The following is a 15,864-nucleotide window of genomic DNA, read 5'->3' on the forward strand; positions in this document are numbered from 1 at the left end:
GTTATTTTCCTCTATTATATATATGTGTGTATATATATATATATATTTTTTTTTTTTTTCCGTAGGTGTTTTGACTGAAGTTTAATGAGAAGAGTCGTGACCAGTTAGAATTTTCTGCAAGGAATGGAATTAGCTCATAGCTTATTGCTGAATGAAGAAGCGTGCAGTCAACTAGGTGAAGTTCAGAAGGCAGAGTTTATTTTTGATTGGTTGAGATATTTGGAGAAGCTCTTGCTAGCAACCAGCAGGGTGGGTAAAATTGCAACAACTGTTCTTTATTTCTGTTTCTTTTAAGTGCCTGGTAATGTTTAGTTCCTTGGTTAGCTTTTCTGATTCTGTCCAGAATAACCTAAGTTAGCTTTCAAATGTTAGACCTTTATAATTATTAAGACTTTGTAATGAAATGTTACAAGAAGTTTGTTCTGTTCAAAAAAGCAGGAAGAAATTTGCCAGTATTTTTGATAATTACTTAAAAATATGTCAAAAGCTAACCAACACACTATATTGTATTAGATATTATTTTTATTATGTCTTGTAAGAGACTGTTAGCGTGAGAACTGCTATCGTAAGGTCAGGGTTAACGGCCCCTGGTTTGAAACACAACCTAAGTGTAAACACAACCTGACTGTAAATTCCAAGATGTGGGCAGTGACAGCGCGGAGACAAGGAGACAAGCGGCCCTGTAGCTTATCTTATACTCTTTGAAGCTGTGTAAGTCCTGCAGTTTATCATATACTCCTTAAAGCTGTGTAAATCCTGTAGTTTAATTACTGTGTGCCTTGAAGATGCTATGTAAACCCTGGGTTTTAAGTGTTTGCAGTCCTTGTTGAAACCCGCTGCGTCGGGCAGATACTCGGACCCCAGCTAGCTGGAAATAAACCTCGCTGTGTGACTTACATTATCGTGTGACTTCTGTTCACTTGAGGAGGGGTTGACTCCGGACCCTAACAGTCTGTACCTTGTATACCTCCATATATGTGACGCCCTGGTGCAGGACAGTGCTGAATGTCATGGGAGTTTCACTTTTTAAAAAGTTGTGGACTCTTAAAGGGGAATATGAATTGAAGAGTCTTTGAATAAACATATTCCCTCTTAAAAACTTGAGAAATGGGTTTAAAAAAAGAAAACTAATCACTCATACCCTTCATCTACATTCAGCAGTTGTTAATACTTTGCCATAGTTGATTGACCGATTAATTTACTGAGCCGTGTGAGGTGGTACTTTACTTCTAAAGACTTCTGCATACATCTCCTAATAGTAAGGATATGCTCCTACATAGTAACAATGCCATATGGAATCCAAAATGGTGCAAAGGTACTGCTTGTGGAGACATTTAGAATTTAACAAAAGACAAGAATCCGTACACTAAATCAAATATTTCTTTGTGGAAGGTTAGGTCTTAGTGAACACCTGAATACCATTACCACTGTAATGATAGTCTGTATTCCGTTTTCAGAGAGCAGACAAGTAAAATGCAGTAATATTATTGGCATTTAGTTGCATAAGCTTGCAAAAAGAAAATTGCAGTAAATTAAGAAAAAGATCTTAGTAAAACAGGTAACCATTACAAGGTCATCTCTGGTGATAGGTTGTAGGGCGCTGCATATGCAGATACAAATGGGGTGGAGGCTTAATAACTAAGAAGCTCTATTGAAATACAAATTTACATAAGAAGAAAGATATGGACGATATAGAGCCCCTGTTGTTGTTCACAGACACGCCAGTATGTTGTTGCCCAGAATGTTTTGTGGCGATACCAGCAGGACAAAAAACTACCTGTTCAGGTGATGTGATGACCGTGCCACTAACTTATTTATAATTTTTAGTCAGAATAATTTTGTATTTTTCTAGAGACTTTTAGTTCTTTTATGTATGAAAAAAGTTATGTTAGAGGATTATGTTGTAATTATGTTGACTTTGAATTGTTGTGTTGTTCCCCTTCTTTCCAGAGTGATGTAAAGGAGAAACAGAAGACTCTTGTTGAACAGCTCCTATCTTTGTTGAACAGTTCCCCGGGGCCTCCTACCCGCAAGCTCCTTGCTAAGAATCTAGGCATTCTTTATAGTATCGGAGATACCTTCTCTGTTTACGAGACAATCGATAAATGTAATGATCTTATTCGTAGTAAAGATGATTCTCCAAGTTATCTTCCCACTAAACTGTAAGTTAAATATTAAAACTGAACATAAAACAAATTAGTGCTTCCTTGTGTCATTTTTATAAATAACCTAACTACTTGATAATTATTTTGAAACTGAATACAAATTGTTTTATTCATTTTTTTTTAAATCTGACTTTTTAAAAATTCTGACATTTTCCCGTTGACTGAGAACAGTTCTTTAAAAAAATATTTTAGACATATTTGAAGTCTAGATTTGGGAATGAAAATTGTCTCACTAAAATTGTAGTAGTTGAGTGTTTAAGAAAAAGATATTTTAAATTCTTCATGTTTTGGATGTTCTTTTGGTTTATTAGTTATTAGTAGTGAAAATTAATGGTAAGTAATACAAAAAAAATAAATACTCTTGTAAGATCCTAAAATTAACAGCTTAGTTTCTTTATAGTATTCAGTTCATTTTATCACCTGTTATTTTAGAGAAGTCCATTTGCCGTGTATGATTCCACAATAGTGATTTTATAGAAATTATTGTTGATCTAATTTTTAGCTTATAACAATGTATATTCCAGTAGTTTTCAGACTTCAAGCTTGATGAAAACATTATTTCATGTTTTTCTTTTATCTTTAAGACCTTTGATTAATATATAAAAATTTCGAGGGAATGGAATCTTTGGACTGAGAGATTAATTAAAGATATGAATACGCCTTTAAAATTCTGGTTATTGAACGTATAATTATTTGATACTCACTTAGGTGTCAAGCCTTAGAATTTAACAATGGAGTAGATTCTGGGAAATTTTAAAAGTAAAATTAAATAGTCACCTTTACATATTCTAAGTATTTTTTATTCTTGTTTTTTCATTCATGGCTAATTTCTAATTTAAATGTTTCAGTGCTGCTGTGGTATGTTTGGGTTCCTTGTACAAGAAGTTGGGTAGAATACTGGCTAACACCTTTACTGATACAGTGGGGAATATTCTTAAAGCTATGAAGAGTGCAGAGGTAAGTAACAACAAGTACAACCAAGGAATTAAAATAGTATTTTTATAGGTTTTTTGGTTTCTTGAGCCAGTAAAAGAACTTTACCTGTGACAGGAATACATAAGTATATATAGGTATAAATATATTCATAAATGAAACATTTCTGTTATGGCACATGTATATTGAATTTTTATTAGAAAAATAATAATGTGATAATATAATTTTTTATATTCAGACAAATCCAAATCAGCAAAACTAAGGTATTTCTCTGGAGGCCCATCTCTGTTCCCTCTGCTCATACCAGCTTTTCCATTTGATTCTACTAACTAGTGCCAGAGCAGGTGTTTGTCACCAAGGACCCAGATACATAATTGGTAACTACTATATACCTAATGGGTGGATTAGTATTATACCAGCCTCAAAAGGGAATAAGGACATAATCAGGATGGGAAAAAGCATGGAGAACCTAAGTATGAGCAGGATCTGGATGACCTTTCAATTGCCAAAAGAGTAGACTCTCAGCGTTAGTAGCCTCATCGACTTGTTGGCATCCTTTGTTTTCATAGCTGTCTCTTTGACTTCCAAGATACAGTAACCTCTTGCAGTATAGTAGCTTTACTATAGTTTGAAATTAGCTTGAAATTAAAGCATTTGTATGTTTATATGTCAAAAATTTAAATCTATGATCCATAATATTCAACAATACCTCAGCACTTTTAACTATAAAAACATCACACCAGTTCCTGTTCTTAGTTAGAAAAACAGTCTAGAAGACAACTCTGAACTAATTATAAAAATGCTGGCTAGTTACATGTACATTTTTTTTTAATGTACCAAGATAAAACATGGGAAAATTCAAATGTAAAATATGTTAAATTTCAAGAATGTAGCTGATTTAAAAACTTGAAGGAGAAGTGAAGTCTGTAACAAAAAGTGGTGAGAGAATCTACTCAGCAGATCACTTCTCATCAGTAGTTTCCTAAAAGATTGAAGAATGTGATTCAAAAGAAAGATTGTTAACATCCATAAATGTGCTTTCATTTGAAAAGAGATGTCTGTAAGAACTGTTGCTCACTGAGGTATAGCCACTTTAAACTTTCATTCCGCCTGACTCCATTAGTTAAGCCATAATACTTTTTTAGGTCCCACGGTTAACAGAGGATTACTCTGTAGGTCTCAGAAATGTTAAGCTATTGCTAACTATTTTATTGCTTCACTATTTTTGCCATTATGAATTATTTGATTAGGTAGCACGTTTCAGAGATGTCAAAAAGTATTCCCACCTTTGATACATACCCACCAGTGATACACAACATTTGAAATTGGGTAAAAGAAAGTTCAGAAGTTTCCTATTAGAACCCATTTTGTTATGTCCACCTGTAATTAGTCACTATTGTGCTCCTTTGAACAAAGATAAATGAATAACATTACTATGAAAGTAATACTTGATTTTTATCTTCCTCCAATTTACCTTCAATGGCCTTAGCTTCCTGGGATCTAGAAATCATTAGGGGCATTTAGTAAAACATCAGTAATACAAACAGCTGTATTTCTGGAGTATTTATTATGTGCCAGGCTGTGGTGAATGTTTTCCCCACAGGCACTTATGTATTTTTCACACTGGCTCTTTGTGGGTCATCTTATCCTTGTTTTATAGTTGAAGAAATAAGGAAGAACAACTTAAAGGCACATAGATATTAAGAGTCAGAACCAAGATCAAACCCAGGTCTTTTAAAATCTAAAGCCTAGATTTTTAACCTGTGAGTTAAACTGCATGGACCAATAAATGATACTAATAGCTATAAACTCTATTGAGCACTTACCGTATTTCAGGCACTGTTCTAAGCGCTTTACATGAGGTAACTCTTTTGATCCTAGGAACAATCTGAGATGTGGGTACTATTACCTCCATTTAACAGATAAAGAAATAGATTTGACCAGTCAATATAGCTAGTAGGTGGCAGACCCTGCATTTCACTATGTTACCTCATTTATAGCAACTATTTATTGACTGTTTAACAACATGCAAGTTTTGTGCTATGCACTTTTGATATGATTTAATTTAATCTTCACACCAACCCTGTGAAATTCGTATTGTGTTAAAATGTAGTATATACAAATAACAGTTTTCAGATAGTAAACACTTTGTAAAATAGCAACTATCAGTGTTTCATGATGTCAGAATGGATTGTTTAGAGTGTACAAAAATCTGAGTATTTCTCTATGAGATAAATTTCAGTGCTTAATGCTGTTCTTCACAATAGATTTTTTTTTTCTTTTCTCTTTGGTAGTCTCAAGGTCGATACGAGATTATGTTGAGTCTGCAAAATATATTGAAAGGACTCGGAGCTGCTGCTACACCTTGCCACAGGGATATTTATAAAGCTGCTAAATCCTGCTTAACAGATAGGTCCATGGCCGTTCGTTGTGCTGCTGCAAAGGTAAAATGGGCTAATATGCAGAATTTCTAAAAATTAACATAAAGAAAATTAAATCAGTTTATTCCTGTGAAAACTCTAGTAATAGCTACGTGATCTTAGAGCTGCAGCTTTGGTAATCAACTAGGACTACCTCATTTTAACATATAAGGAAACTGAGGCCCGGAGAGTTACATCAACTTCCCAACATTGTTCAAGTAATTAGCTGCAAATTGTCAGAGAGTAGTGAGTTCAAATTATCAGATTAAGTATTTCTTCTGCTCTACTGTGCTTCCTGTCTATAATTGTATAAACTAAAATTTACAAGTAAGGTTTTGTTTTTATCATGCCTTGTTAACATAGTTAGTTAGACAGTTCAGTAAAGTTGTTTATGTTTGAATTATTCTCAGAATTGCTTATAGCCAACAGATTGGTTCTAAAGACATTTTTCACAGCCTCCTTCTCCCACCCTTTGTGGACACATTGCTTTATATAATTTTTATGACTTGTAATAAGTATTCATTTGTTGTCCCTGCAATTATTTAGAAACTTTGGACTTGTGTATTATTTTTGTTAGATTTTGTTAGTTTCTACAACATAGATCTGAACCTGACATTTACTGTCTTTTGCCGTGTATAATGCGCTCCCATGTATAATGCACACCCGTGTTTTTGGCCCAAACTTCCAAGGAAAAAATCTTTTAATTTTTTAATTCAAATTTTTATTTGTTTACATTTGGTTACTTGTTTTTTGTATTATAAAGGAATTTCAGTGTTTATTATGGTACAAGAAATTTCATGTAACAAATAATTACAGAACACAAGAACAGGTACAAGGTACAAGAAATTTTAGGTACCAGTAACAAATTTACAATATTGACACATCATAGAAGGCCAAGAACTCTTTGTCGTTGCAAGTTCACTTTAAGTTCAACAAAACCAATTATTGTATTCCAGGGTATTATTTTGCATACGGATATCGTCATTGATTTCTAGAATTACACTTTTAACTCATAAGCATAAATAAAAGAATTTAATACATTTATACAGATATAGAGTTACTCCTATCCTTGTATAATGTGCATCCTTATTTTCACCTCACAAATTTGGGCAAAAAAGTGCACATTATACATGGCAAAATATGGTATGTTTTGTTTTTTCATTAATTTCTGTTTATCCGCTTGAATAGTGCCTCCTTGAACTTCAGAATGAGGCCAGCTTTATGTGGACTACAGACCTGGACAGTGTGGCTACACTATGTTTTAAGTCCTTTGAAGGTTCCAATTATGACGTGCGGATTTCAGTTTCAAAGCTCCTGGGGACAGTGTTGGCTAAAGCTATAATTTCTAAACATCCAGGAGCAGGTAAATTCGTTTAATTATTTTCAGAATGTCTTCTGTAATTTTTTTCCCAGTTGATTTAAACAAACGTAACATTACTGCCACCCATTATTATTTTTAAAAAGAGGCAGAATATCTTATAAATCAATTTTAGTTTATAAGCATTGCTCTAGGTCCTAAGATTTCATTTTCAAAAAATTCAGTAAAAATTTGAGGGGGGAAAGAAAGAACTCTTGAAGAAATTTGATTTCTTCAAAGATTCAGTCACTGTCTTCCCATACATTGTGGGTTCTTTGTTTTGTTTTTTTGTAAATAAATGAGGATTGTTATCCAATGAGACAGATAATCTAAATCTTGAGAATTTTTTTTAAGCATCATGTATCTGACTACATACATTTGGCTTGCCATTTTTTAGGTTGATAAGGGAGCAAATAACAGATATTTGAAATTTACTATATTTGGACAATTTGCTTTTTGTTAGTTTTTGTTCCGCATTTATACACTTCTAGTCAGTGAGAAAGGATAGGGTATTTTTGCAAACAGGTGAGTTTGCCTGGGTTTAATCTACAGTGTATATAAAACATTGCTGAATAATTGAAAGCTTGCTTTCTATTCTAGCTCCAAAGAATAAACAGTCTCACACAAAATGAAAATGTGATTGTTCTGTACGACCTTGCTTCTCAAACATCTGCAAACCAGGAGTTCTGGCATCACCTGGGATCTTATGATAAATGCAGAAAGCCAGGCCCCACCCAACCTAATAAATCAAAATTCTCATTTTAACAAGATTTCTAGATAGTTTATATGCACATTACGGTTTGAGTAGAATTTCTCCAGAAATTGTTTATTGTTATTAAAATGGGGATTCTGGTTTTTTTCTAATGCTAGTGTTTCTCAACCAGAGATGAGATTGGACAGGGAGTATAACATATCAGAATCATTGGGGGAACACTAGCAAACTGTACAGTCCCGATTCTCTAATGAGACCCATAAGTTTAAAATGTATAAGAATGTTTTATTTTTATTGTGATTCTTCTAATCTTGTAATTCAATAATACTTTCTAATTTCTGGTAGCGTGGGGGGTAGGGTGGAAGGATGGATGTAAAGAGAAGCCACAAAAAACCCAAACCAGAAAAAAAAAGTTGTTCAGGGCATTTAAGAAGTTAAATCTTGAGCTACCTAAGAAATTGAAATTAGAAGACATGTTTAATCAAACCCTCTTGAAAATGGGAATTGTATAGTTCTCTAAATGTATCATTAGCACTAGCACACACAGTTGCAGTAAAAACAAGCAAACATGGACTATTGTATAACACGTGAATAATATTTAAACGTATACCCTCCTATAATAGCACTAAACTGATACCAGCATTTTTGTAATCATACTAGAGTGAAGAGTCAGCTTCACCCACACTGAAAATCTTTGGCCTAATCTTTTGTTAGGAATTCTCTCATCTTGCCTCTCTAAGTTCTAGCTTTCATTACAATTCAGTTTTTATTTTTGTACAACTGAAAAATGATGTAGATGTCATGATAGATTTTTTTTTTAAGTAGGGGATTAATAGTTAGCAACATAGTGCTTAAGAATTTGGAAAACATGCAGTGGGTGTTTGTACATTCAGCCACAATATGCAGATTATGAACTGAAATGATTTTCTTAGTAAAACTAACAGGTTTCAAATGGATGGTATATTATGCCAATGCACTTAAAAAGCAGGAATTGAGTATGACATTCTCCTTACATTGAGATGTTGCCAGGAAATATGTAATCTTTTAAAATTACTTCTTGACCGTGAGCCTCAAGTAGGTCCTTAATGGTGACTGGCAGACATACTATGTGTATTTCCCTAATCCATTCACTCTCCCACTTTCCTGATAGACTATTTTATACCTTCTTCCCCCTCTTACTTTGATTTGATGGCCTATCTTCCATAGGCTCCCCTACCACATCTGCACACCTTCTAGCATCTATACCCATATACTGACTTTCCTACTGTTACTCAAGATGAAGCATCCCATCTTGTCTTAAAGCCACACTTGCAACATATATTAGAGCTCATCCTTTCACTTACTCACGAATGTTACTCTAGGAAGTCTCTCCTACATCAACTTTTCCCTCTCTATCAGATTATCGTTTACCAAAAACATACTTTTGTTTCTTCTATTTAAAAGAACTTTTTTCTTGTATCTTCCCTAGCCAGCTGGAATCCCATTTCTCTTCCTCCGTTTGCAGCAGAGTTCCTCAGAAGAGTTCCTGGTACTCAAACTGTCTTTTTAGTTCCTCTCCTGCCATACCTTTCAAACCCACTTCAATTTGGATTTTCTCCGAATCACTCCACCGAAATTATTTTTGTTAAGGTCACCAATGACCTCCACGTTTATTTATTCATTCAACAAATAATATTTATTGAGTGTTTATAATGGGCCAGGATCTGTTCCGAGCATGTGGGACATGTTATTGAACAAAACAGATAAAAGTCCCTGCCTTTTGGGAGCTTATGTTTTAATATTTAGCCAGCAGGCAACTCTCACTCTTATTTGACTTTTCAGCAACATTTAACTCCGTTGATCCTTCTTATCCTTTTCTTTTACCATCTAGGACCTCATGGTCCAAAAAATTCCCTTGGTTTTCCTTCCTCCTCACTAGAAATTTCTGTTCAGTCTTCTTCGATGGTTACTTGTCTTCCCATAGAAGAGGCCCATGGCCCAGTACTTGGTCTCCTGCTCTTTACGTATGCATACTCTCTTGGTGATCTTATCCAGTCTCATAGCTTAAATACCATGTATATATCAGGAATTCCTGAATGTATATCTTTAGCTCAAACTTCTCTCCTGGACACCAGACACGAATATCCAGCTGCCCCTTTGACATCTCTATTTAGATGTCTATTTGATGTTTCTGATTAACTTGTCCTCAAGTGAATGCTTGACCTCCCCTCCCCCACACATACTCTTGCTAATCTAAGTTGAGGTCAACTCTGTCCTTCCAGGTGTTCAAACCAAATTTGTAAAGTCACCCTTTACTCTTCCCTCTCACACCAAATGTCTGTTCTACTTGATAATCTTAAAACATATTCAGAATCAGGACTCCTTGGAGAAGTGGCTAATTACAGGGTTGGGGCAGGGAAAGTCTAGAGATGAGCCTGGAATGTCTTGTGCCAAAAAGTAAGGAGCTGGCCAGCTTTCTAAAGAAACTTACACTGGTCAAGTTCAGGACAGTATTAGAAGCAAAATTAGTAATGACAGCAAATTGATAGCCTATTAAATAAAAAAGGAATCTGTGGGTATATAGATAACTGATAATAAGTACATACTTAACTGAAAATAAGTAAATAAAGGAAAAGGGAGAGCTCTTTTTCTTACAGTGGAATTCCAACTAATAAAAAGAGTGATTGTTAGGTAATGACCTTTTTAGAATTATTATAGTAATAATACATGCGAGTAGGAATGCTCAGTGATTCTTGGATGAAAGTGTGATGGGTTGTAGGATATTTATGCCATCTTAAAGTATCACCACACAGGTTACATAGTAATTACAAAGGGAAAAATGATATTTTACAATGGAAAAACTTGGCAGACATCTTATTCAGGTGTTCGAAGATAATGTCACCATTGCAGGGGCAGACTGACACCAAGCCTGACAGTGCCTTTTGATGTGCATTGAGAACACTTCTGGCGTTACTCAATGGAGTTTTCCTGACAAAAATTCTGAGGAAGAACTAGCCAAACTCAAATTGAGTGCTCTTCTGTAAAACAACCAGGCACGTATTCTTCAAAAATGAGAAAGTGGTAAGGGAAATATAGTGAGTCTAGGTGATGGGAACTTATTTTACTATTCTTGCAGCTTTTTCGTAATTTTGAATTGTTTCTAATAACAAACTTAAACATACTTATGTATGTGTATTCAGACTGCACTCTACTGCAGCCACCTTGATCTAAGCCGCTGTCACATCTTGCTTGAATTACCTAATTGCTCCTAATGGGTCTCCCTGCTTGTTCCTTTGCCCCCCTCTGCAGTCTCTCAGCACAGAAGCAGAGTGACTGATTGTATCACTCCTCTGCTCAGGGTTCTCCACTGGCACCTCACTTCACTCACATCCTTCGAGCGATCTACAAGGTCCTATGTCTTCTGCTCTCCCCATCCTCTCCCCATCCTCTCCTCATCCTCTCCCCATCCTCTCCCCACCCTCTCCCCACCCTCTCCCCATCCTCTCCCCATCCTCTCCCCACCCTCTCCCCACCCTCTCCCCATCCTCTCCCCATCCTCTCCCCATCCTCTCCCCACCCTCTCCCCACCCTCTCCCCACCCTCTCCCCACCCTCTCCCCACCCTCTCCCCATCCTCTCCCCCTGGCCTGCTGGACCCCGTCCACTGCTCTGTCCACAGAGCTCTGCTTGAAATCACTAGGCATCGTATCCCTCCTTAAGGCTTTTTTGCGTGAGCTATTTCCTCTGTCTAAAACATTTTCTGCAGATATCTGCATGCCTGATTCCCTCTCTTATGACAGAATTATGTTCAAATGTCACTCTTTCAGTTAACGCTATTATTAGATAACGCTTATTATCAGTTATCTAAAATCAGTTATTTAAAATCACAACACTTTCCCCCCACCCCTAGCATTCCTAATCTGCCCTATTTTTTGCATTGTTTTCGATCACTGCCTAATATACTATATGCTTAGTCATGTATTGTATTTATTGTCTCCCTTCCTAAAATTTATGATCCACGAGGGAGCAGATTTTGTACTATTCACTAATATTCTCTCCTAAAGGCCAGCATAGATTTTCGTTTGTTTCAAATGTTTATCTCCTCTTGAGGTTTAGGATTAGATTTTTTTGTTTATAACTTTGATTAATGGAAGTTTATTTCTCCGCTATGTATGACTCAAATCAATAACGGGTCAGAGTTCATTAACTGCATTTTTTCAGAAGAATGAAATGGAGAAAATGGGTTGTTTTTTTATTATTTTAAGGAAATATTCCCTAGATATTCACAGGGAGAAACTCAGCTATGTCAGACTGAAGATAGTCTTCATCATTCTACCCTAATCTCCTAATTATTATAGCCAAATGGTCAACTGAGTAGTTTTAGTAATATTTAGCTTTGATTTCTTCAGAGACTGGAGATACAGCAAAAGTTGTACTTGCAGTTGAGAATTTTTTTAAAGTTTTTTCAGTTACAGTTGACATTCAATATTATTTTATGTTAGTTTCAGGTGAACAGTTCAGAATTTTTAAAAGTAGGACATGGTGGTTACTTTATGTAAGTTCATTAAGAGTTGTAGAGCATTTGGAAAAATAAAATTATGATTTTGGCATTTCAAAGAATTCAAAGCATATTTTCATTCATGGAGAGCTAGGGCAGTTTATGTTTTCCCTGTTTTAGAATACCGTTAGCCTTTTAACTTCTTTGAGGAAAAGAGCAATTGGGCATCATCTCTCAGTGGCATCGACTTTAAGAAGTCATTGACATGATACTTCAGAGTCAATTACTTGATCTCTGAACCCTTGTGTGACTTTGTATGTAATGTTCTGTAAATTTTGCATTTTGTTTGGATTTTTAGCTTATTTTTATTTCAGTTAACTTTCTGGTCCAGATCGTGCATTAAACTTTAGTCTGTAAAATACAAACCACATTTTTCGTTTTGTTCTTTGTTATAGCAACCTCACGTCAAAACATTCGCAGAGTATCTCTGGAGGAAGTTCTGGAATTACTAGGAACAGGGTTTCTACGTGGGAGTTCAGGATTTCTTCGAGCCAGTGGTGATATGCTGAAAGGAACCAGTTCAGTCAGTCGGGATGTTCGAGTTGGAGTTACTCAGGTTAGAATCACAAATCAGTATTTGAATATTCTCACTGGCCTCTCATGAAGGTTTTAGGATCTGACTCCAGGCAGAAATGATACTATGCGAGGTCATCACTTACACTCTTATATTTATAAATATGTATGGTGAGGCCAAAACACTTTTTAAAAACTAGATTACAAATAAGAGAACCTTGCTGACCACAAACAAAGCCAACTAAATAGGCTTAAAAACCCACAATGTTTTTCTGTTCCTAATAATGGGATATTGTTGTTTATTTTCTTTGAAACACAAATACTTTTGTTTATTTGTTTCTAGGCCTTGTGCTTTCATGTGTCTGTGGTTTGACATGGTTTCCGTTGTGTGCTTGTACAGTTCAGGTTTAAGCTATTAGGTGCATATCATTCACCATGGACAGTATTGTATTTCCATTTTACATGGTTTCAGCTCCTAAGTAAAGATTACAGAAGGTTATCTACTTAAGTGCTTAAATTCTTGATCCTAAACAAAATTTAAAAACCTGAACTCTGGGAAAAGCATATTAGAATAAAACAAAACAGGTCTCTGCGTTCTTTCCTTGAATTATCTTGTTTTCTAAATGCTGTTACAGTCCAAAGTAAATGTGTATTTTTTAAATTCACCTATTCCTCCTTGTTTTATACTGTGTGATATTAGACTTCATGAAAATGTAAGATGTACCAATATAATTGTAAACTACGTGTTTTCAAAAAACAGATTACATAGACAACTATCTTTGTATCTCTGGAGTAAGATAAACCATTAACTTTCTTGAAAATAAAGAGCAGTAATTCATCACTATAAACTTCCAGGTTTCTAGAACTAAGGTCTCTTATTAGAGTTACGATTTTGGAACCCAGTTAATTCTTACAATGTGTTCATATGTTTGATTTAGGTTTTCTTGTTCCGAACGAGCTTGTTATGAAAGAGCTTGATTTCTTTGTTTAGGGAAGCCACAGACACATTTTACATATTAGCTGGTTTTGCTGATGATCCTGAAACTTTTCAGTCTGACCAAAATAAAACAGGCAGCATAAATGAAATCTCAGTTGAAAGACTACAAACTCCAGTTCTGGCTTAATAAACAAACAAACGAAAAAATAGTACTGCACTTATATAGCTAAAGTGGCTGTAAATGAGGAAGGAATAAAAGAAATACTAATAAATTCTGCATATTTTGTGGAAGAGAAAAATATTAATATAGAATTGAAATTATTTCATTGTGAAGATAAAACTCCTTTCTTTTTTAGGCTTATGTGGTATTTGTTTCAACACTAGGAGGAGCATGGCTAGAGAAAAATTTTGCCACCTTTCTTTCTCATGTCTTAAGCCTTGTGTCACAGTCGCACCCTAAAGTCACCCAAACTCAGATTGATGCTGTCTGCGGTCGCCGTTGTGTTTCATTTATCCTTCGAGCTACTATAGGAAGCCTTGGAGAAAAGGCTCAAATTGCTGCTGCCAAGGATATTTGCCAGGCTGTCTGGAAGTTAAAGAAAGTTGTGGGTATGGATCTGGTCAGACCATCTGTTTTAACAGTGCTAAAGGAATTGTCCCTTTGGGAAAGCTAGACTGTTACATTACTATATTAAAATAAAAAACACTTTAGTAACAGACATCAGTTGTTTTAGGGTAGTTAATATATAGATGAGACATAAGTTATCTATTATAACTTGGTAATAACTATTATATATGTACATATCTTAAAGGCTGGTGATAACAGTTCATCAGTATTCATAATCTTCCTATAGAAGTTGATACATTGTTTTTGAAAGAATTAGTTTATCTCAGTTCCTATACCATTTTAAGTCTGCTGTGCTTGTGTATCAATAGAATTATAGTATCTTTTAGTTTTCCATGAGTTCTCCCTTTCAGTGCCACTTTTTAAAGGGGTAATAAGGGATCTATGGTCAGGTTGCTTGAACCAAATCGTTTGTTAGTTCAGTTCTTTGTTGATGCAAGTCCCCTTTTTAATATTTCAGTTAGTGCCATAGGGTTTCATATGGATCAGTTATTAATTTTTGCCTTTATGCTTTTCGTCTCCTAACACTCACCCCCTATAACATATTTTAACAAAGCAGTGATGCAGTTAATTCTTCTACTTCTATCAGATGCCGTGATGAGTGATGGTAATTTGGAAACCCGGCTTGGTTCCACAGATGTAGCAGCCAGCCAGCATATGCTGGTATGTGCTTTACAAGAACTTGGGAATCTCATTCACAGTCTCGGCACCACAGCTGCGCCTTTGCTGCAGGATTCAAGTACAGGTATCTGTTGTTGTGACTTGTTTGAATACCTCGTTTTTACTTTTACTCTACACAACCGTTTTCCAAGGCAGGAAATCTCCCTCACATAGCTTAGTTATTATAGATTCCACTATAGATTTGTTAGAGATGTTTTATGAAATATATATGATCAAGATTATTAAAAATAAGTACGTATGTGAGGGTTGTTTTGCTTTTGCAACTTAAGGTAGTTCTCTGCATCTCTCCCCTATCCCCCAAGACCTCTTTCTGGAAATAGTTAAGATAATGAAAAAACAGAAAAGTAAACCTGAACCCATATTTCTCATCTGCAGTGAAAACATTCATTTCTATATGGTACAAGTAATTCACTTCCTTAAAGATCTTTTCAAGCAATCTCTATTTGCTTTCTCTTTTTGAAAATTATTTAATCACTGAGAGATAATTCACATCATACAAAGTTCACCCTTTTCAAGTATACAATTTGGTGATTCTGATATATTAACAGAGTTGTACAACTACCAGCAGTATCTAATTTCAGAATGTTTTCATCATCCCCAGAAATCCTGCACCTATTAGCAGGCACACCCCATTTCCCTTTCCCGTAGTCCCTGATAATCACCAGTTTACTTTCTCTCTATGGATTTGCTTATACTGGACGTTTCCCATAAATGGAATCATACAGTATCGGGTCTGTTGTGTAATCACTTAAAAATTATTTTTAATGGCTTTTGTCCTTTGAGGTACACATTTCCTGTGGACTGAAGCTTCACATTATATTTTGTTTGTGTTACATATTATTTAAGTAGAATACATATTTAAGTAGCAGTCAACATGAACTGTTACTTTTTTGATGCAGGTGTACACTGAATTGCCGCAAATGTAGACTTTTTTCTTACTGGTTGTGGTAGTCCAGTCTTCGTAGTTACATAGTAGTCCATTGAG

At 35.2% G+C, this 15,864-nt stretch overlaps 1 protein-coding gene across 5 annotated transcripts in view; it reads left to right on the forward strand.

Annotated features, from left to right (window-relative positions):
* Window positions 1–15,864, forward strand: part of HEATR5A (HEAT repeat containing 5A) — a 92,633-nt gene that overhangs the window by 12,974 nt on the left and 63,795 nt on the right. For all 5 annotated transcript variants that reach the window (XM_081047907.1, XM_081047909.1, XM_081047911.1 and 2 more), the window contains exons 2-9: window positions 66–249; window positions 1,951–2,162; window positions 3,014–3,122; window positions 5,393–5,542; window positions 6,707–6,881; window positions 12,519–12,679; window positions 13,930–14,182; window positions 14,788–14,943. In XM_081047907.1, the coding sequence (XP_080904033.1) occupies window positions 124–249; window positions 1,951–2,162; window positions 3,014–3,122; window positions 5,393–5,542; window positions 6,707–6,881; window positions 12,519–12,679; window positions 13,930–14,182; window positions 14,788–14,943 (1,342 nt within the window). In that variant the 5' untranslated portion in view covers window positions 66–123. The remainder of the gene's footprint in view (window positions 1–65; window positions 250–1,950; window positions 2,163–3,013; window positions 3,123–5,392; window positions 5,543–6,706; window positions 6,882–12,518; window positions 12,680–13,929; window positions 14,183–14,787; window positions 14,944–15,864) is intronic.

The sequence above is a fragment of the Rhinolophus hipposideros genome (assembly GCF_964194185.1).
Source record: "Rhinolophus hipposideros genome assembly, chromosome: 5".
NCBI classification, from domain to species: domain Eukaryota; kingdom Metazoa; phylum Chordata; class Mammalia; order Chiroptera; family Rhinolophidae; genus Rhinolophus; species Rhinolophus hipposideros.